We start from the raw sequence: 22,804 nt of genomic DNA on the forward strand, positions 1-22,804 counted from the left end.
CAGCTCTTCTGTTCAGGCGGAGACGGCGTCGACCAATCGGTTCAGCTCAGCCACGTGGGAGTCACTAACTAGCTCTCTACTGACCTGGTATCCTTGGGATGGTGATCTGCCTGCTACTGCTGCCATCTCCTCCCTCTCCAAACGGCTTGATCTGGATGATATAATCCTCATCGGTGGGCAGAGCCAGCTCCACGGAGGTGGTGTTGGTTTCCATGACGCTGGGCCGGCTGTGCTGATTCTTCTTGTACAACACCTGAGGAGGAGGTGAAGTCAGCACCATGGCAACACACAGTTTCTGATTAAACCAAGCGACAGCTTGCTGACCTTGTACCCAGTCACCTCAGACTCGTTCTCCAGAGCCTTGACCTGCTCCCAGTTCAGGATAATCTTGGAGTTTGACGTGTTCCACATGACTTTTCCCGGCGGCTGACTGGGCGCTGTGGGGAGTAAATCATGTTAAACAGAAGTACACGGTGACGGTGAAGTTGTGTTCACATCCAAGGCTTACGCGGCTTTTTGGTGGTGACGTTGACGGTGGCGCTGGGCGGGCCGGTTCCGGCCGTGTTGTACGCCCTCACTGTGATGTAATACGCCGTGCTGCCTCGCACCCCATGGATAACAGTAGACGTCTGATTTCCTACGGTCCTCTGCACGCTGGCCATGTCTTCCTTTTCACCTTTACTCCAGTACCTCAGCTGGAAAGGCAACATGGCAGAAGCGCAGACGTGAGCGGAGAAAACACGACATGCGGACACCTTAAAAGCCTTCTGTTCCACCCTGTCAACAAAGCGCCGACCGAAGACGGGACATGTGAACTCAGCTGGATGGAAGATGTGAACTGCTCTGAAACAAGCCTTAGCAGCGTGCCAGCCCACGCCCCAGAGGTGTCGTGCTTTAAGTTAAAGACTGCAAGTAAAAAACACAAGGAGAATACGGGAGACATCCCTGCCATCTACTTCCTACAGTCAGCACGAACATAATCTGTTCATCCTCACAGGAATGATTCATCAGGCCTTTATTTACTCTGAGTGGTCAACACTTGATAATTCTGGCATTTTCTGCAATCCGAGGAATGAAAAGCAACGCCTTTGTCAACATGCTGGATTTTAATAATGAGCAGAATTAAAATGACAAGAACTAACAGAGGGAGAAGCTGCTGTCTGAAACTGCATTGTGATGTGGATTAAAGGCTGAACGTTCCCTCCCTCAGAGCGTTGCATCAGGACGCTAATCAGGGTGGTTACAGTACTTAGGTAACGGAACACGGCTAAGCCCACAGGCTTGGGATCAGGCTGGAACATTATGCATGCAGCAAGCTATTATCTCATGTGCCCAAGGTGCACGAGTCTGAAACACTCATCAATAATAGAAGAGAACAAGATTCAACAGCATTAGTGGCCATGTGCACACACACACACACACACACACACACACACACACACACACACACACACACACACACACACACACTGCATCTGACGGAAACACACCGGCAGCTCACCTCATAGCCCAACACTCTCCTCTTGCTGGTATTCCAGGGCAGAGCTTTCCACGAAACTTCCACCTCTGATGCAGAGAGGCTCTTGGAGCGGACCCTGGTGGGGGCTCGTCCGGGCTCTGAGGGGGATGTGAAGAGATTGTTGCAGTAACGTTTGGCTTCGATGAGCGAAGGAGAAGGAACATGAAAACAGTTGTAAAGCTGCTTTTTTCATCCAGAAGGCAGGAAGAAGGACGAGTTGTCTGCATGTGAACAGCATCGCTGTTGCAGCCGTCTATCAGCACAGTGGATCTCTTACACAGCATGACCCCTCAACCAGCAGCAAATGTTTCATTCATTGCAAAGAATATCAGAGTTAAGTGCATAAATGCATTTAGGTTGGTTTAATATGTGTATACATATCGCTGAACTAAAAGACAACAAAGCGAGGATATTTGCTCCAGATCATGTTAGAAACATACAAATCTGACTGCTTGGAGGTAAAACAGAAAGAATGATGCCAGCCTGAGATGTGTGCAGTGGGTGTATGTCAGCAGAACCAGTACAACTAATGCTGGGAGACCAGGCGCACCTTCCTCAGCAGAGTAGATGGTGGTGACCGCTCCAAACGGACCCTCTCCCTCGTTGTTATAAACCCCGACCTTCACGTGGAAAGGTGAGAAGGGCTGGATGCTGTCGTTTTTAAAGACGTATCTGGATGCTTCTGCAGATGGTACGGCTGCCTGCATCCAGCCTGTGGCCCCGTGGGGTCGAAACGCCACCACGTAGCCGAACCCTGGTCCGTTCTGCAGCTCCTCTGGAACCGGCTGCAGAACAACAAGCCCAGTCAGTGCAGCTGGAAACGGGAAGCTACACACAGACCAGAGACTTCCACACTGTCAGGCATGACTTCACAGATAATGTAGTGAAAACACAACTACAGCACACAGCCATTACACAGCTCTCAGCATGATCAGGCGAGCTCAGCCGGAGTCTGATAACATGCCCCGGACATTTACAGCTGCACTCCGCTCCGGTGGAGACCCATCCCTCTTCACTCTGCTGCAAGATACATGCTCATATAAGAAGCACTTCATTTCTTTTTTAGTGCCACGAGAGGAGGAGCGGAGGGGAAAACTGCCTCTCTGGTCGACATGCCGTGCATGAACTCTGGAGCATCTTGGATATTTATGCTCTCCAGAGACACGTAATCGTTCTGAAGGTCTGACCTCTTATAATGAACATACTTAGAGAATATTTGGAGTTTTCATAACCTTTCAAGCTGAGGATCAAGGATGAAGTGATTCCATCACAGATCCCTAAACGTCTGGCAGAGTGAGTTTCTGTTCCAACAGAATCAGACCACATGAAGCTTCCTGTGTTTCCGCAAGATTTTCTGTTGTAATAAAGGTTGAATAAGCTGACCTGTCCCTAATATCCATATATCAGTTTGTTTTATTACGTGTACTTGCTACCCTGTTTCATCTGAAATAAAAAACACGGCAGAAAAATGTAGAATAGGAGAAATTACAGGGTTTTATGTAAACTTTGGACAGTCATGTTACAGATGTAAAGTATTTTATTTGTACAGTTTTCTGTCAGGGTACACCCCAGACTCCAGAAAAGTTAGGATGCAGTGTGAATCATAAAAAAGAAGCAATAAAAGCAATAATTTTCAGTCTCTCACACTCATACCATACTGCCTGAAGGACAATAAACTCATCAGACATTGAAACACATTTCATGAAGATATCCTCCTGACTACCAGTAGTTCTCTCTGTGGACGACCTTTGTAAACATAAATATTTTCATCTCCCTGAATGCTACTGAACTAACACCTGTTGGTCTTTAAAGAGGACATTTAGTGCTTTTAAATGGTACCTCCTGTGTGTGTGTGTGTGTGTGTGTGTGTGTGTGGGGGGGGGGGGGGGGGTTGGGGGGGCTTTGTGAACTTTCTTTCTCTCTTCAAGAAAAATGGCCTCCATTGCAACAAGCATGTCTTCTGGGAAGAGCAAAAGTGCAGAATACTTTTCTTTGTGCTGATTTTTACTTGAAATTTTGTAGTTATTTTTTCATTGAATATCTTATAAACACATTAAATAATTTCTTAGATAAATATAACTATATTTTTTTCCCTGGTAGTCAGAAGGTTATGAAGTCATTTATGGCAGAAACCAAACCTGAAAAGAAGTTGGACAAGAAAAGGCTGGGAAATCTGAAACGAGTGCAGGAGCAGGTCAGTCACACGACTGGGTGAATTTCAGAGAGGCAGAATCTCTCAGACGGACAGACGGACAGATGGACAGAGCTCCACCAGTCTGAGACAAACTGGGATTAAAAACTGTGAAAACGTCTCACTGCCTGCAGTGGAAGTTAGACTTGTTTATATTTCCTCTTTTCATCAGGCAGCCTGCTGCATCCATAAAAACAAAATCCATCCAGTGAGTTATGATACAAACATGTCGTCATCATTATCAGAGTAAAATATCCTGAAATCCAAAACTGGGAATGAAATGATCAAATTTTTCACTTTATGATGCAGTTTATGTCCTTCTGGGAATAAAATCTCTGTTGTTATTTACATGTCAGTGTCCCAACTCTTTTGGAACGGGCTGTAATTGGATCGACTCGGTGCTTCATCAGGAGCTCGACCTGCTCCCTGATTATTTCTGTTCCACGCTGTCAGACAAGCTCCCAGTGTCAACCAAACAGTTTTCATGCTGAAAGAACCAAATTAAATCCTTCAGAGAGACAAACATCACAACAGAGGTGGAAAATCCAGTTTCTCACATGCTGAGGGGAAAAACTCACTGCTGGAGGATCATAGGATCCTTTTCATGGTTAAACGTAAACAAAGAAAAAGCCGAGTGGGAAATACACCACATGCTGCAAACCATGAGCCTCAGCACAGAGAGGCCGGACGACTTTCAGCCTTCTGGGAAAACACAGGATGGATTAAAGAGGCCCCACCTGCATGAGAGGAGGGTTAGGGTTAGGTTCTGAGACGGACTGGTTACCGCAACGCACTGCTGGCTGTTTGTTGTAAACGTCACAAACAAACAGATCTGTCGAGCGTCCTCCAGACACACACACACACACACACACACACAGCTCCATCAATCAGATCAATGGCTCATTACCAGGCTGGTGCAGAAGTTCTAGGATAAACTTTTCATTTGAACCGCGGAAACAGGAAGCCTGACTGGGCCTTAGAGACACGGATGCTGCCCCCTGCTGGCCAGGTGGAGCACACCAGGGGCCTCATTTACGAAGCTGTCGCACAAAACCTGGCGTACGCCAATTATAGTCAACTTTTGGGATTTATCAAAACACAACTTGGCGGTAAAACGTCCCGACCTCCACGCCAACTCTGACCCCGGCGTACGACAACATCTGGAGAAACGGGAAACGGCGACACCAAAGGCAGAAAATAAAACCAAAGAAATGGTGTGAAATTTGATACATTTGTTCAAAATCTGATATAAACTTTTACATAGAATGTTGTATATTAACAGCATTTGCAAAAAAAAAAAAAAAAAGCACATTTGATATTATTACTTTACCACTACAATCTGTTCTGAAACGAAGCAGTTCTACATGTTATAACAACCATTTCTCACAGTTAAGTCATACAGAAGCTGCCATAATAATAAAAGTCTAAATGAATAATTGTATAAAATGACGTGTTGCCATGACAACAGCCCATCATCAGGCTGCTCAGGTGTTTCCTCCACCTGCAGATACAGAACATGAAGTGATGGTTGGATATAAAATGCTCCCCAACGTGGCTTATCTGTCCCTGCTGGTGGACATGGAACATGGAGACTCTGGACTCCAGTCCGGCACCTTCCAAAGGGAAGGGACTGACAGGTCGGGTCCGCTCCTTTTCCCAACCCAGAGCAGAGGAACAGAACGATGTTCTCCACAGCCAGACGTGGTGTAGCGGCCATCGGGCAGATGGAGGCAGGTGGAGGTGCCTCCATGCCCAGGAGGAAACCTGTTGTACAGCTGCAGATGTGTGCAGATAGTGGAGACGCTACATAACATGCTACTAAATGGCGTCAGCGCTTCACCTGCGTTCACCTGATCAATCATCCAATCTGAATGATTGTGTTGTCAATCATCCTCTCACGTTGGAGCCAAACGCTGCTGCTTTACGTCTAGAAGTGATGCAACACATCAGAGGAGGAGAATTCTCATTTATTCACAAGTTTATGTCAGGGTAGTGTTTATTTCTCTCCATCTCCTGCTCCTCCTCCTACATGGCAGTTATTGGTTCCTCTGCGAGGACACCACAGCTAGGACACAAGGTGGAACCACTGCCCCCCCCTTCCTCCTCCTGTGGACCAAGATGTCCTCTCTCCCTACATTTTATTGTCTGACCACTTTATTTGTCCTTTCTGGATAAGTCCGGTGGTCTGATGAGACGCTGACAGCATCTGTCCCCTGCTGACCTCCTCTGTCTTTCTGCTGGTGCTGATGTCCATCCCGTCTCCACCAGATAAAATACTTTTACATTTTACAGCTTTATCTGTTAGAATTTCTTCCTCATTTTCCAGAAAATTCCTCCTTTTTGCTTTTTTCCTGCTGAACTGTCATGGAAATGAGCTCATTAATATTTATCAGGGGTGTTCACCTGACCTTTTATGGCCAACATGTGGGCGTGGCCAGATGTTCCCTCACGTGCGCAACATTTACTGTTGATCCTGATTTATGAAGGAAACAGGCGTGGGACGTGCGTGCGCATTGCTTTGTAAATCGGGAAGATTTTTTGGGGCGCATTTCCTGTTTTCCGTACGTCAGCGTTGCTATGCACAGTTTGATAAATGAGGCTCCAGGTGTCTCATGGAGGGAATGTCCTCGTCAGAAGAAAGTTGGTTCTTCTGTTTTTAGCAGCTTGAGAAGTAAAAACGTGTTTTTCTTCTGGCAGAGTATCTGCAGACCTTCGTACAACTGACCAACGCTTTTCTGATCAAGTAAAAACATGTATTAACTGTTTATTATCCACTAGGGCTGAGAGAGACCTCTCTTCTGGGACATGAAAACACAAACAAGCAAACCAACAAACAAACCAAATATATTAAAAAGTGGATTTCTTTTGTAAATCTGCATACTTAGTTATCAAACTTGTCTGGTGCAGGTTATGTATTTATGGTAAAATGCCTCCTGTGGACTTTGTGATACATTTGCATATCATGGTATCCTGTCTTTAGTTTTTTATCCATGAGTGGCCGACCTTTAAAATACATTTGTGAATTTATCTTCATGTATATATATCAGTTGTTTAGTTTATTTCTTATTTCTGAATATCGGATATGACCTCCTCCAACTCCGTACCTCCTTCTTTTCACTGTTGTTCTGTTTGTAAAGTAACAAAAAAAAAAAAAAAAGGGAAAACAAACAAACAAACAACAAGAAAATCTTTGCACGAGACTGTTACATCATCCTCGCTGGTTAACGGGTTAAGAAACTGGTGTGGAGGTTGACAACCAGTAGCTGCAGAATCAGTGTACTTGAATCAGGTGTTTTGCAGCAGGGAAGCATCTAAAACCTGCAGACATGGTGATCTCTGCAGCCACACAACATTTGCAGCTCTGCAGGTCAGGGTCAGGTCCTACAACATAACCGCCTCCTTCATGCACATGTTTCATCCTGACATGCAGCTGCTGGATCTTCTAACTGAAGTGTTGCTCCGTCGTTGGCCAGAAGTTTTTCAGGCTGAAAATAAAGTTTTCATCAGCAGCTCGAAATAAAAGTCCTTTGTTTTTCACTGGAACAAACGTCCAGACTTTCCTCCTTTATTTCCCTTCAGAAAATGTTAAAATGACAGATGCAAGCCTTCATCCTGCTTCTGTGTGAAAAGAAGAGACATTTTCTGGGCCGCTTTGTTAAGCAGCGTTCCACTTTAACTGAACTTTTGTGTATTAAAACATCAAGACTGATTGTGTGAAACATTTCACAGCAGGACGGTTTGGAGCTGCCTGAAGCTTCTGAAGCACAGTTGATATGCGAGGGCTTTGTAGAAAAGCAAGAGAGCAAAACACACACACACACACACACACACACAGAGACGGGAAGAAAAAGCAAATAATCTAGAAGAGAAGTTGGAACTTTGAAAGAATGGTTGAGTTTAATTATCTGACTGAAACCTCAGAAGCATTTTTCTCTCCCCGCAGTGACAGCAGCACTTATTGCCTCTGTGTTCCTAAAAATGAAATGCCATGCATTAAACCATTCTCTTGTTATTAATGAAGCGGAGGCTCAGATCCAGAGAAAATAAAGTCGTCTGGCCGCCTCCCTCCTGGATGAGAGGGTCCCGGGCAGAAAGCTTACCTCCCATGTGATGACTAATTCCGAGCGACTGCCTCCGCCTCCGCTCACGTTGGCCGGCGTGACCTTCGGAGCTGGGGGAAGAAAGCAGCTCGGCTTAGCGTGTTGGCTTGACATGGAACGCTGAAGGAACATGCAATCATTTTCTCTCTTGTTCCTCCGTAAGTCATCAACAGACCCTCATCAGCACGCTGCTAACTGCAGAGAGAAGCCAGCAACGGAGTCTTATCCAACAGCTAGTTAGTTCTGAAAATATGTGGCTGTAACTGGTTTTACTGGGCAGGAGGAGATGTGTGGACTGATCAGAGTTCCAGGGAGCTGCTGAGGGCAACGTTCACCATGTAACATGCTTCCTTCCCTTTAGATCACTTCACTGTTTGACATTCTGTTAATGACTTATTAATGAAGGCGGCTTAAATACATGAAGTCTGGAAAAGAGAAAATCCAAAGAAGAAAATGTGCCGATTATGTCCTTTATATATAATTCATGCTTTCCACTCCAAACACGTCGCCTGTATCTGTTTTCAGAAAGGAGAATATTTACATCTGGTTTGCAGATGACATCCACGTCTATTCATTTATTAAAGCAGTGTGTAAAAAACCACTGACACCAGTACTGAATTCTCCCAGAGAGCGCAGAAACTGGTGAAACTTTTCCTACTGGAATGAAAGTGGACCAAAGTCATTTGGTTTGGTGGAAGAAACTCACTTAAAAGCAGCATTCCTGCTCCTTCAGCTGCATAAACTCGCTCTGCTGTCAGAAATCACTCTGATCATTCTGATATCAATCCAATCAGAAATCAGAGTGATTTCTGATTGGATTGATTTCTGTCTGAATTCAGAGTGATTTCTAACAGAAACCAAAGTGATTTCAGACAAAAATTGGAGTGATTTCTGTATGAAATAAGAGTGATTTCTTTCTGAAATTGGAGTGATTTCTGTATGAAATTGGAGTTATTTTTCTGACAGAAATTGGAGTGATTTCTGTATGAAATAAGAGTGATTTCTGTCTGAAATTGGAGTGATTTCTGTCTGAAATTGGAGTGATTTCTGTCTGAAATTGGAGTTATTTTTCTGACAGAAATTGGAGTGATTTCTGCATGAATTCAGAGTGATTTCTGATGGCTCCTCTAAGACGAATCAGCTGATCAGTTTAGTTGTGAAGGTTTGTTGTGTTTTATAAGTTTGAATGTTTGCTTCATACTGGAGAAACTTGTTTATGTTTTTATAACCTGTTGACCAGATTCCTGTAATGCATTATTTCCCAGTTTGGATAAATTCTTCATGTACACATAGATCAGAATGGTGCAGCTCACCAATGCCAACATGTAATTTAACACATAAATCTCATGATGGCCTCTTATTATGGTCGCTGAATGTGTGAATGTCTAAACATGCCGTGTCAGAAACCTGACCGTAAAGTGTTGGAGCCTGTTCAGACCTGCTGCCAACATCCATCCTGAATGATCCCAAGCGGACGACTCTAAATTCTGCTGTGAACCTGCTGTAAAGGGCCTGAAGACGGAGATGGATCCCGATCCACTCCGGTTCAGTATAACAAGCACAAATGTGTCCTGAGCTGCATGAAGGACCTTCTGACCTGATGTCAGCGGGAGAAAAACATATTTTCTCCCTCTCCTGGAACAAATGTACTTTATAAGAAGCAACATCTAAACTTACAGGATCATTCGCTGTATTTTCACAATAATTCTGAAAACCAGTTTACTGATACATATTTTGTTTTATTTATATTTACTTTTGTGTATTTTATATATATATATATATATATATATATATATATATATATATATATATATATATATATATATATATATACATATATATGTATATATATGTATATGTATATATATATATACATACATACATATATACATGTATATGTATATATATATATATATATATATATGTGAATTTAGATATTTTATAGTCATGAACAGAAAATCTTAGATAAAAAACACAGAAATAAATAGAAATAATAACAAAATGTGTATCGAAGGCTGAATATTGAGGCTGACACGAATGTTTGTCCATAAATGCTGATCATAATATTTTCATGACATGTAAACATGTGGATCATGTAAATTGTATCTTTGGCTTAAATTAAACATAAAAATGTGGATTGTTTATTATTATTATGTTATGATGATGTCATTTTACTGGTATTAAAATGAATCAGTCTATTTTCTGAGACTGAGGGGTACGTACAGGTGCTCTTTGTCCTTGCTTGTTTGGACGGCTTGCTGGGCTCACCAGTCCCGATCCGGTTGCTTGCCAGAACCCGAAACTCGTACTCCACCCACGGGCTCAGGTCAGTGACTGTAGCCGTCAGCAGTTTGCCTCCGACCACCTCAGGAACTGGCAGAAAACACACAGTTTCAGCCAACTTTCTGTGTACGTGTGTGTGATTTTGTTTGAGCCAGCGAAGCTCCAGCAGCAGGTCATCCTGCGGCCTGACGGAGCCGGCGGGGCTCCGCCAGGTCATCCTGCGGCCTGACGGAGCCGGCGGGGCTCCGCCAGGTCATCCTGCGGCCTGACGGAGCCGGCGGGGCTCCGCCAGGTCATCCTGCGGCCTGACGGAGCCGGCGGGGCTCCAGCAGGTCATCCTGCGGCCTGACGGAGCCGGCGGGGCTCCGCCAGGTCATCCTGCGGCCTGACGGAGCCGGCGGGGCTCCAGCAGGTCATCCTGCGGCCTGACGGAGCCGGCGGGGCTCCGCCAGGTCATCCTGCGGCCTGACGGAGCCGGCGGGGCTCCAGCAGGTCATCCTGCGGCCTGACGGAGCCGGCGGGGCTCCGCCAGGTCATCCTGCGGCCTGACGGAGCCGGCGGGGCTCCGCCAGGTCATCCTGCGGCCTGACGGAGCCGGCGGGGCTCCGCCAGGTCATCCTGCGGCCTGACGGAGCCGGCGGGGCTCCACCACAGCGACCCGGGACCGCTGCAGTTCCTCACAAAGACACACAACGCACAAAACATGAAGAAAAATGAAATAAAACTAAAAAAGCCTGATAATTTATAGAGAAAGAAATACTCTAAATAACCTCTGCATAACGTTGCATATTAAATGGCTTTGAGCCAAAAGCAGTGGTAAAAGAGCTGGAAGTTGCTCCAGTATAAGAGATCCCCACACATTAATGCTGTGTATGAAATATAAGAGCCAGATGAAACAGGCCAGAAACATCATCTTCCATAAAAATGTTACAATTCACACAAGTTTCAACAGAGCAAAGAACACGGAGGGAGGTAAAAGCACGTTCTGCCAATAAAGCGTGGATACCAGGAGATGTGGTCCTATCACATCCCAGCCTCTTCCTCAGGATCACATCCGTGTTTCAGGGATCCCGGGAGTCCGGTGAAACAGCGGTCAGCGATACCGCTGCTATTGTCTGCAATATTTTCACAGAGGAGGCAGAGAAAGGAGAGCGGCCCCCTCCCTGTGATTGGAGGAGGCCATGGCTGGTTGGAGAGAGCTTACCTGTGGTGACAGCCTGCCACCCCAGGGAGAACGGTGTCCTGGCCTGGATGGCGTATGCTGTAATTGGACTGTGATTATCAGGACCGGGCCTCCAGGACAGAGAGGCTGTGCTATCTGTGATTTCTTCAACATGGATGCTGGTGGGGGGCCCGGGGGGACCTGATAGATGGCGCAGCCAGGCAGGAACGAGGGAAGGGAGATAGAGAAAATGGAGGAGGAAGAGGTAAGAGCGTGGCACTTGCGGCTACACCACAACTAAGTGAGTTCACAGTGAAACCTTTGGGAACTATTTGCTCTAATTAGACGGTAAATTTGCTTTAAACCCGGAGCAGAGTGCTTGTGCTTTACCAGACCTTTCACTCTGTTCCTTTATGTCTTCATCAGAGACACTTTAAGTCCATATGAATCACTGACAAACTGAAATATTCAGCATCATTTACCTCCACAGAAAGCTAACAGCTGACTGACGGACCAGAGGAGATGGACCAGGTCACGACTCACCTCTGACTACCAGGTCCATGGCGATGGAAATGCTGTCCACCTTGGTTTGCACGGCGCACGTGTACTTCCCAGCATGCCTCAGCTGGATGTTCCGAATCATAATGTCTCCCGCCGAATGCTGCTGTCGTTCACCACATGCACGGACAAGCACACACAGGCAAACACACACCGGGGTAAGAAACACTGCAGCTATTGTAATGCAGGAACAATGCTGACATTTCCAGCCTCCTGGGAACAAAAGCAGGCTAAACAACGGAGCCTCCTTCTCATGCATCCAGCACCCAGAAAACACCCCTCCGTGGATTCATGATTTCACTGGGATGCAGGAATGGAGCTGCTCATGGCTCGTGTGACAATCAGTTCTTTCAGAGCGGAGCGTCTTCTGGATCATCCTTTCAGAGTCAAGCTGGGCAGGTTCTGGAACAAACTGGAGCTGGCTGGAAGCTGTGGCACGGTGGCAGTGTGAAGTAGCTGCAAGCTTAATCAGTGGAAGTGGAGATGAACAGCAATTCATTAAGCAGAGTGGACTTTAAATCACGTGGAGAAACACCTCAATCAAAGCGGGAAGAGAAACCCAGCGGCAGTGCAGCGGTAGTTTCTCTTTCTGCCTGCAGTCTGTAAGGAACCTCTGGTTGCTCTCCTGTCTAAAAGAAAAAGCTTGGCGACGCATTAGCCGAGCTGCAAGTCTTTACAAGTGTCAACCGGCTGACTGAACGCAGTTGCAGGGCCGGTATGTAAATTTCATTCAAAATAAACCAGAGGCAGCAATTTTCTGGCCATAAATAATAAACTTAACAGGAACATTCCCTCTGCACTGCGGCTGAATTTATTATGACCCTGCTAAAAGGGCCGATGAACGGGCCAATGAGCCGCCAGCGTCACCTCCCGACCTTTATTCATGGGTTTGGAAGTAAATCAATATCTAGAATGTGGGATTACTTTGCTAAAAGGCACCAACAGAGTGAGGGTTTCTCCACAAACCTCAGTCACATTCAGTCAGACCAGTCACTCATCAGAGAAGCAAACAAGAAGGCAGGCGCCTCTCTGAAACGCGTGCACGAGGAAGTGCACGTGGAGGTGTGCACACAGCGGTGAGGTGGAAAACGCTCCAGTGGCCGGTATCTTCGTTAGAGGATTAGTTATTAATGTCAAAGGAAGAGTCAGCTGCAGGATTTCCAGTTCAGGGTCGCAGTTTGGGACTAAAAATGAAATGAAATAAAAAGTCGTTTATATTTTGCAGAAGGAAGAAGTAAAGCATGCTTATTAAAATATGTCCTGAGATGCTGCGATGGACTGGCGAGCTGTCCAGGGTGTACCCCGCCTCTCGCCTGCTGGGATAGGCTCCAGCTTCCTCCAACCATTCATCGGATGAAGCGGTTAGGATATTGAATGAATGAATGTCCGTTGATGAGAAAAATAGTTTAATGTTCATACAAACAAAAAAAAAAAGAAAAACTTTAGGCTTCAATGCCGACTGTTTGGCAAAACGGTTAGCACGCTAGCTGCACGCGCTGAGCGTCAACACCAGTTTAAAGATTTGGTTATCAGGCCCCTCTCTTATGGGAATAAGCTCCCAGTTAGTGTTAGGGAAGCAGACACCCTCCCCACCTTTAAGACTAGGCTGAAGACTTATCTTTTTGATAAGTGCTATAACTAGGGATGGTTAGCATCCCTTAGTTATGCTGCTATAGGTTTAGACTGCTGAGGGACATTTCCTGATACACTGAGCTTCTTTCTTTTTCTCTTTATCTCTTTCTTTTACCCCCCCCCCCCCCCCATAACAGTGTTGCATCATTAACATGTATGTCTCCTGTCTCAGCAGGTCTCCCTGGCCGGGAGTAGCAGTTCCTGTTGTCTGTTGTCTTTCTGTCCTCTTCCCCCCACACAGCAGAGGCAGATGGCTGCCTGTCCTGAGCCGGGTTCTGCCGGAGGTTTCCTTCCTGTTAAAAGGGAGTTTTTTCCTTCCCACTGTCGCCAGTGTGCTTGCTCAGGATGGGAGATTGAGTTGGACTCAACTCAATCTGTTGGTTTCCTTATATAGGCTGTTATGAATTGGCTTTCATTATGTTTTCCCCTCTGTCTGTAAAGCGTCTTGAGATGGCATTGCCGTGATTTGACGCTATATAAATAAAGTTGAGTTGAATTGACATAGTCGATAAGACATTGAGCTTAATTTGTGTGAAGTCAAATAAAACTGCCCAGCTCTCTTGGTGTCCCACCACAGCTTCCCAGTCAGGCTGAGGGCTGAACGTGGACTGGACCAGTCCAACACCGTTACACTGGCTATGCTGCAGAACTGTTTGGGATCTTCGTCCTGTTGCTTGAACCACTTTCAGCCAAGCTTTAGCTGTCAGTCAGAATCCCTCACATAAAACGCGGTCCACTCAGTAACTGCAAGGCGTCCAGGTCATGTGGCCGGTGCCCATACCATCAACCTTCCACCCCCGTGCTTGGAAACTGGGATGAGCTGTTTGTACTGATATACTGGATTGCATGGTGCTGTGCATGGTGGCCTAAGAATCCAGATATAAATAACCTTGTTCCAGAAGTCTTTAAGCTGCAGCTTAGCGTAGTCCTTCTTCACACATTTCACACGCTGGAGGACGTCCAATAGTTTTTCTCAGCATTGCAGAGTCTGGGCTGAACTTGCTGGATGTCGGGAAGATTAGCAGCTTTCATGAAGGTTTTCTTTCCTTTTCATTACTTTTCTCAGTTTATAATGATGGACCGTTTATGTGCAAGTGACCATGAAGTCCTCCCAGACAGATGTGCAGCGACAGGAGATCAATGATCGATTATAAACACTGATCAGCAGCGTCTCACTGCAACGGCCATCTTATAGTCAATGAAAATGACAATGTTTACTGTAGTTTTTCAATCATTTCATGGTTCAGTTTGATACCTGAGGTTGTATTTTACACGAGTGGAACGTCTTTAAGATCCAGATGATTTTCTGATGTGAAAGGAAGGAGAGCTGTGAGACTAACAGGAGACGAGCTAAAGCTACCTGAAGATCTTTAACTTATCGGTACAGTATGGTTGCATCGAGAGCCTTTACTTGTTAGCGTAGCAGAGTTTCTACATGCACCAGTCTGTGCTATTCCTGGTTCAGCTTCCCAGTCAGAAACCAGCAGAAGGAAAAAGCTTTCAAGTGGAACTGGCTTCTTCAGCTAACATGAAAAGTGTTTGTAAAAGGGGAGTCTGTCTTACTTGGCAGCTAGTTTAAGGAAAACCACAGCTCTGAAAATCTTCCATGAAAGATGGATTACGGACTTACGCCTCCCACTTTTTCAAAGAATCCACCGTGACTCCCGAAGTGGATGAGCTGCTCGTTGAAGAACCAGGTGAACTTCAGCTCCAGAGACGGGTCGTGGCTCACCTGGCACGGCAGGACCACGCTCTCGCCGACGTTGACGTCCATGGTGGAGGGCAAGGTGGTGATGGCGGTGGGCTCTGAAAGACAAACACGTTCACACTCAGCCAGGTCCGATCAGACGCACTGCTCTGTTTCTTCCTCTCCCGGCTTTCAATCCAGCTCAGGGAACGGCTTTGCAAACAGCCAAGCCCTTCCATCATCCTTATGGATGTGTCAGACTCGGTTAATAGAAGGATGTGCGGGACGGCGTGCACGGAAAACTGGGGCGCACAGCTACAATAACTGGAATTAGTTTCGGCCTGAGCTCGTCTCTGTGGGGACTCTGAGACGTGTCTCTCCTAAATCTGAGAAGCCTCCATGTGTCACTGTCAGCTCAGGCATCAGCCTGGAACTCCTCTACATCAGCCTGAAATTCCCACATCCCACTGCCAGGAAAACCGTCAGCAGCCCTCCTCCCAGGCATCCGCACGCTCTCTTCAAGCCCGCAGGGCGTCCGGCGGCCTCGGATGGGAACAAGGCAAGCTATCTGCACTTGTATGTGAGCAGAGGAAGAAGGAGCTGGAAGGACATGAGAGAGGCGAGATGAGAGGGCCGGGCTTTGTTCTCAGAGCGTGCTACACCTGTCTGCCTCTGGGGGGGGCTGTGACTACTCGGCTGAAAGGGCCACTTGCAGCACACGGACTAAATTAAGCACAGCGAACAATCCCTGGACGGAAAGTGTCGGCAGTACAGACTTCATCCAGAGCGATTTCACTACTGTCATTTCACTGCCTCCCCCATTCACACACACACACACACACACACACACACACACACACACACACACACACACACACACACACACACTACTACACAATGTGATTATTCTACTTATTTACTGATTGAAACCATCAGCTGGGATGTCTGAGAGGCAGAGTCCTCCACTGCTGTCAAAGCAGATAAATTGTGAATGATTGTGGTGCAACAAAAGCTCTGAATTACCACACAGAAGGAATTCACGGACAGATGTCTGCCTCTGTTGGCTCAGCGTGTGAACGGCGAACACACCATGCATGAGAACAGAAAGGTAGCAGACAACCTGAAAACGTAAAAACGAGGCGAGGAAATGTCTTTTAAAGAGGAGAGGATGACAATAAAACCCCCAACAGCAGAAAAAAAGCTGATCTTTATACTGCAGGCAGGCCAGCTACAAATATCTGCTCCTACAGTCGCTTTACAAGAGGCGTCCAATCAAATACAGAGCACAATATCTAACCAGCAGGAAGTCCACACATGCAGTCATGTAGACATGATGAAGACGACGAGCTGAGCATCAGAACGATGAAGAGAGGAGATTTATGTGGTCTCCAGCAGCAGAAGACCACAGCGGGTTCCCTCCTGTCAGTAAGAACAGGAATTCACACAGACTCACCAGAACTGGACAATAGAAGATGGAGAAACTGGTCTGATGAGTCTCCAGTTCACATGGTAGGATCACCAACATGGTTTAACCTCCACAGCCAGTTTGCTCTCTGCCTTCCTCGGACGATGGCAGAGGGAATACACTTCCTTATTACCCTCCTCTGTCATCATTTGTGACAGATTACATGAACAATTGGGTTTGGTTTCCACACGATGGACTCTTCAGCATAATTTGATTGATTTCCATATCATATGATGCCTTGTTACTCACTTAGCAGGGTCAGTACCAAGGTGGATCAAAGTCACATCTCCATGTTCCATGTTGTCTCAGGATGAGGAGAAACAGCTATCGGCATCTGCTTCCCTCTCCTAATCAATAATGTAAATACCAAACTTTTACCAATCAGTCTGCTGGAGATCTCTGAGACTGCATCAGCTTGAAGGGGAAGGCTGGATGTGTTCTGCATCTTTCAGGCTGAAATTCAGATTATTCAGTGTGATTCCTTTTATGAGTCAGCAGAAATCCCAGTAAAGCAGAACTCAGATTCCTCTGGAATGGTTTCCATTTGATGAGTAAATGTGAGCAGACATTGTTCTTTGGGTTTTTGTTTTTGTACATTTTGAGTTTTATAAATAAAGACTGACTGATTGTCATGTCTTCCAGTTCACACTCCAGTTTGCATGTGAGTCCTCAGAACCCTGCATGTGCTTGCTGGTCTCATCTAAACTCTCCTTAATAAAAACCAAAAGAAAACAAAGTGGTACCATCCATGACGGTGCTAGCGTTGGATTTAAACTGGTTTCACCAGAGAGTTGGTTTGTTTTTTACAGCCAGGGAGCAACTGTGTAGGAAAACATCCTGCACCCTTTAAAAAAGACTGTTTCTACCATTTTGTAATAATGATCAGTTGAAATGACACCAAAAGGAGAAAATGAGAATAACTGACTCAAAGTGATGCTGAAAATACTGAAACTGCAGCTGCAGAAGCTCAGCTAACAGTTCTCTCATACTGCAAAGCTGAGATAGAGATGGTGTAGGTAACGTTCCTCAGAGACATGTTCCTCTGGGTGAAGTGGTTCCTCGTCCTGATAGTAGTCTATACATTCTGTCATCATCAACAATAAGAAATATAGTTAGACCCTCAGTTTACTGTAAATCTGTAAAAACTCTGACCAATCCAAACGTTCCGACACAAATGGAGTTGTTCATTTCTTACATTTTGTAGCTTCTTCTCCCGGCTCCCCTCCTCCCCCTCCAGCAGCACATACCTGATAGCCACACCCTGCATATAAACAGTGTGTTAGGATGAAAATACAAAGTAGTGAAGAAGAAACTCGGAAGGCAAACATGGCTGAGAAAATGCAGGAAGGGTTTCCCGACCCGGCTCGGTTTATTTGCCTCCTCCTGCTAAACAGCCGAGAAAGAGAAAATCGTTGGTGGAAAAAGCTGCGAATAAAAAAGCCTCGGAGAGCGCAAACCTCGGCCACGGCCTTTGGAAAGATTCCTGGACCCAAACGGTGCTTCGGATCACCATCAGAATTAAATCAGTTCTTCTTTTTCACATTTCCAACAACTTCTGAATATTGAATTGAAATCCATCCAGAACTTTTGAGTTATCTTGAACACAAACAGATAAACGCCGGTAAACACACAACCTCCTTGGTGGAGGTAAGCAAGGAGCAAAGCCAGAGGGGGAGGAGCCAAGACAGGGCGCCACTGTCACATCCCGCTAGCTCCCCAACATGACCTACCCCAGCTTTAAGCTCTACAGTAAAAGGACGAACGCCGGCTGTGAGGAAAGCATCATCGGTAACAAAAGTTCTTTTCAATATTGTTGTCTCTGCTGTCTGCAGGTAGGCTCAGACTTTCCTGCTGAACAAACAAAACAAAACTTTTACTATAGAAATAGAACAAAATAAAAAAAAATCTTAACTGCAAAATAACCATTAAATTATCTTGTTTAGAAAACATTAGCTTATATTTGTGTCAGTGAATGCAACGACAGAGCTGTCTGATGCATGGTGGCGCTTTGCATCATTACAGAAACAAAAGATTTCACTGTTTGACTCAAGTCTTCAGCTCATCAGTCTAAATATCTGCAGCCTAGAGGCAGAAAGACGCACAATGAAATGCATAAAAATGCATCGAATAATGAATTCAATGTGTTCTTTTCTTATTAGGATTGTAAAATAAACACTCTTAATCAATAAAATGATCAATAAAATACTTAAATGTGTCATTAGTTAGTTTGGTAGTTTGACTTTTAATCATCCAAACAACATAGTTGGAGATGCGCTTGTTCAAGATTTCTGAGTTTTCTGCAGTCAAACAAGACGAACGAACTGCTGTGTGTTGCAGAAGAGCCTCATCCTCATAAAGGTTTGTAAAGAATCCAGTAATTACGTCAGGATGTTGGACCTTTTACAGCCTCTGAAAAGCTTCACATTCTGATCTTTGGGAACATATTCAGAAGGTCAGCATGTCACAACATTGACAAATAATCATTTCTCAACACAAATACTTTATCTTTAATTGACTAATGTTAATAACTTCTAGGTTACAGTCAGGGCTTTATGCAGTTTCATTTTCATCAACATGCACAAATCAAATGGAAGTTTTGGTGCCTGAGAGGCTTTCAGCTTCAAGGTCTCACATTTAATCTGACAAATGTGTGATGCCAGAGAGCGAATCAAAGATCAGCGCGGGTGGAAGAAGTTTTCACTGAAAAGAAGTTGTTGAAATTTGATTTGCACAAAATCCATAAACATAAAAAGTCTGTGAGGATGAAGTGCATCAAACACTGAGCTGCGCTGCGTTTCTGTGTGGGGCCTTTATGAAGTGCTGCGAAACAAACAGCTGACTGATTATTTAAATGACAAATTCACTCTCAACTCTGAGACAAGAGCGATGCAGCGTCCTGAATCCAAGATGTTGCAGTGCAAAGTTGGAAAAATGTCAAACAACAGTCACAACAACTTCCTCTCCAGGTTCCTAATGGCCACTGATTTCAGCTCTAAATAAAGTAAAATGTTTCTGATGAAGACATGTATTTATTAAAGGAGTCATGAGTGTCAGACCCCTACAGGTTCATCCTCGGTGATGTGGAAAACCTCTGCTGTGATGATGTGCTTGCTCACCTTCAAGCTGATTCAACGTCAAAGAAATATTTCTTAGTGAACACAAACAAAAGGTTTTGGAGCGTAAAAAAGACATCCAGACTGGCCAGACATGCCGTTCCAGGTAATCCTCCAGTTCAGGGTGACAGACCTGTCGGTGACTTCAGCAACTTCAAAAAAACCTAAAACTGGCTGTCTAAAAAAAGGGGTTCTTTATTCATTTAAAGGACTAAAGTAAACCAAGCACGGATAGAAAAGCTTCAGTATTTGATACAAGATGCTGCAGAAAAGCTTGTAGTGTGTCTATGTATGTATGATAATATTATAATATAATGTCTGTATAATGCAACACATTAGCAAACACCACATGGTTATTATTGCTTAAATTGCTTAATTGAGGTCAGGTGATAAAAAACTGTTTATATAGTCTTAAGAGTCAATAAAGATCACATGATACAACGGCTGCGTATATACACGGATCTATCTTTCCTTTATTCTTGATGTCATATATCCAACAATGTGGAAACATTCCAGCAGGATTTTGATGATGAAATCCTTTTCATGATGAGCATCTCCCGTTCCACCACATCACCATGAGAACCTCCTGTTCCACCTCATCATGATGAGAATCTCCCGTTCCACCTCATCATGATGAGAATCTCCCGTTCCACCTCATCATGATGAGAATCTCCCGTTCCACCTCATCATGATGAGAATCTCCCGTTCCACCACATCACCATGAGAACCTCCCGTTCCACCTCATCATGATGAGAATCTCCCGTTCCACCTCATCATGATGAGAATCTCCCGTTCCACCTCATCATGATGAGAATCTCCCGTTCCACCTCATCATGATGAGAATCTCCCGTTCCACCTCATCATGATGAGAATCTCCGTTCCACCTCATCACCATGAGAATCTCCCGTTCCACCTCATCATGATGAGAATCTCCGTTCCACCTCATCACCATGAGAATCTCCCGTTCCACCACATCACCATGAGAATCTCCCGTTCCACCTCATCACCATGAGAATCTCCCGTTCCACCTCATCATGATGAGAATCTCCGTTCCACCTCATCACCATGAGAATCTCCCGTTCCACCACATCACCATGAGAATCTCCCGTTCCACCTAATCACCATGAGAACCTCCCGTTCCACCTAATCACCATGAGAATCTCCCGTTCCACCTCATCATGATGAGAATCTCCGTTCCACCTCATCACCATGAGAATCTCCCGTTCCACCTCATCACCATGAGAATCTCCCGTTCCACCTCATCATGATGAGAATCTCCCGTTCCACCTCATCATGATGAGAATCTCCCGTTCCACCTCATCATGATGAGAATCTCCCGCTCCACCTCATCACCATGAGAATCTCCCGTTCCACCTCATCATGATGAGAATCTCCCGTTCCACCTCATCACTATGAGAATCTCCCGTTCCACCTCATCACCATTAGAATCTCCCGTTCCACCTCATCACGATGAGAATCTCCCGTTCCACCTCATCACCATGAGAATCTCCCGTTCCACCTCATCACCATGAGAATCTCCCGCTCCACCTCATCACGATGAGAATCTCCCGTTCCACCTCATCACGATGAGAATCTCCCGTTCCACCTCATCACGATGAGAATCTCCCGTTCCACCTCATCGTGATGAGAATCTCCCGTTCCACCTCATCGTGATGAGAATCTCCCGCTCCACCACATCATGATGAGAATCTCCCGTTCCACCTCATCATGATGAGAATCTCCCGTTCCACCACATCATGATGAGAATCTCCCGTTCCACCTCATCATGATGAGAATCTCCCGTTCCACCTCATCATGATGAGAATCTCCCGTTCCACCACATCATGATGAGAATCTCCCGTTCCACCTCATCATGATGAGAATCTCCCGTTCCACCTCATCATGATGAGAATCTCCCGTTCCACCTCATCACTATGAGAATCTCCCGTTCCACCTCATCACCATGAGAATCTCCCGTTCCACCTCATCACCATGAGAATCTCCCGTTCCACCTCATCACCATGAGAATCTCCCGTTCCACCTCATCACCATGAGATTCTCCCGTTCCACCTCATCATGATGAGAATCTCCCGTTCCACCTCATCATGATGAGAATCTCCCGTTCCACCTCATCATGATGAGAATCTCCCGTTCCACCTCATCATGATGAGAATCTCCCGTTCCACCTCATCACCATGAGAATCTCCCGTTCCACCTCATCACCATGAGAATCTCCCGTTCCACCTCATCACCATGAGAATCTCCCGTTCCACCTCATCATGATGAGAATCTCCCGTTCCACCTCATCACCATGAGAATCTCCCGTTCCACCTCATCATGATGAGAATCTCCCGTTCCACCTCATCACCATGAGAATCTCCCGTTCCACCTCATCACCATGAGAATCTCCCGTTCCACCTCATCACCATGAGAATCTCCCGTTCCACCTCATCACGATGAGAATCTCCCGTTCCACCTCATCATGATGAGAATCTCCCGTTCCACCTCATCATGATGAGAATCTCCCGTTCCACCTCATCACCATGAGAATCTCCCGTTCCACCTCATCACCATGAGAATCTCCCGTTCCACCACATCACCATGAGAATCTCCCGTTCCACCTCATCACCATGAGAATCTCCCGTTCCACCTCATCACCATGAGAATCTCCCGTTCCACCTCATCACCATGAGAATCTCCCGTTCCACCTCATCATGATGAGAATCTCCCGTTCCATCTCATCACCATGAGAATCTCCCGTTCCACCTCATCACCATGAGAATCTCCTGTTCCACCTCATCACCATGAGAATCTCCTGTTCCACCTCATCACCATGAGAATCTCCCGTTCCACCTCATCACCATGAGAATCTCCCGTTCCACCACATCATGATGAGAATCTCCCGTTCCACCTCATCATGATGAGAATCTCCCGTTCCACCACATCATGATGAGAATCTCCCGTTCCACCTCATCATGATGAGAATCTCCCGTTCCACCTCATCACTATGAGAATCTCCCGTTCCACCTCATCACCATGAGAATCTCCCGTTCCACCTCATCACCATGAGAATCTCCCGTTCCACCTCATCACC

General features: G+C 45.6%; 1 protein-coding gene across 1 annotated transcript in view; it reads right to left on the minus strand.

Moving 5' to 3' along the window:
• The window catches only part of LOC306757794 (contactin-4-like), a gene marked incomplete at both ends in the record, with an annotated part of 220,075 nt that overhangs the window by 1,218 nt on the left and 196,053 nt on the right, over positions 1–22,804 (minus strand). The window contains 10 exons of the mRNA XM_079242929.1: positions 85–253; positions 325–437; positions 509–695; positions 1,502–1,617; positions 2,070–2,304; positions 7,811–7,881; positions 10,034–10,183; positions 11,298–11,456; positions 11,799–11,919; positions 15,076–15,251. Of these exons, the coding sequence (XP_079099055.1) occupies positions 85–253; positions 325–437; positions 509–695; positions 1,502–1,617; positions 2,070–2,304; positions 7,811–7,881; positions 10,034–10,183; positions 11,298–11,456; positions 11,799–11,919; positions 15,076–15,251 (1,497 nt within the window). The remainder of the gene's footprint in view (positions 1–84; positions 254–324; positions 438–508; positions 696–1,501; positions 1,618–2,069; positions 2,305–7,810; positions 7,882–10,033; positions 10,184–11,297; positions 11,457–11,798; positions 11,920–15,075; positions 15,252–22,804) is intronic.

Source organism: Telmatherina bonti (genome assembly GCF_933228915.1).
Source record: "Telmatherina bonti genome assembly, chromosome: 6".
Taxonomy (NCBI): Eukaryota; Metazoa; Chordata; class Actinopteri; order Atheriniformes; family Telmatherinidae; genus Telmatherina; species Telmatherina bonti.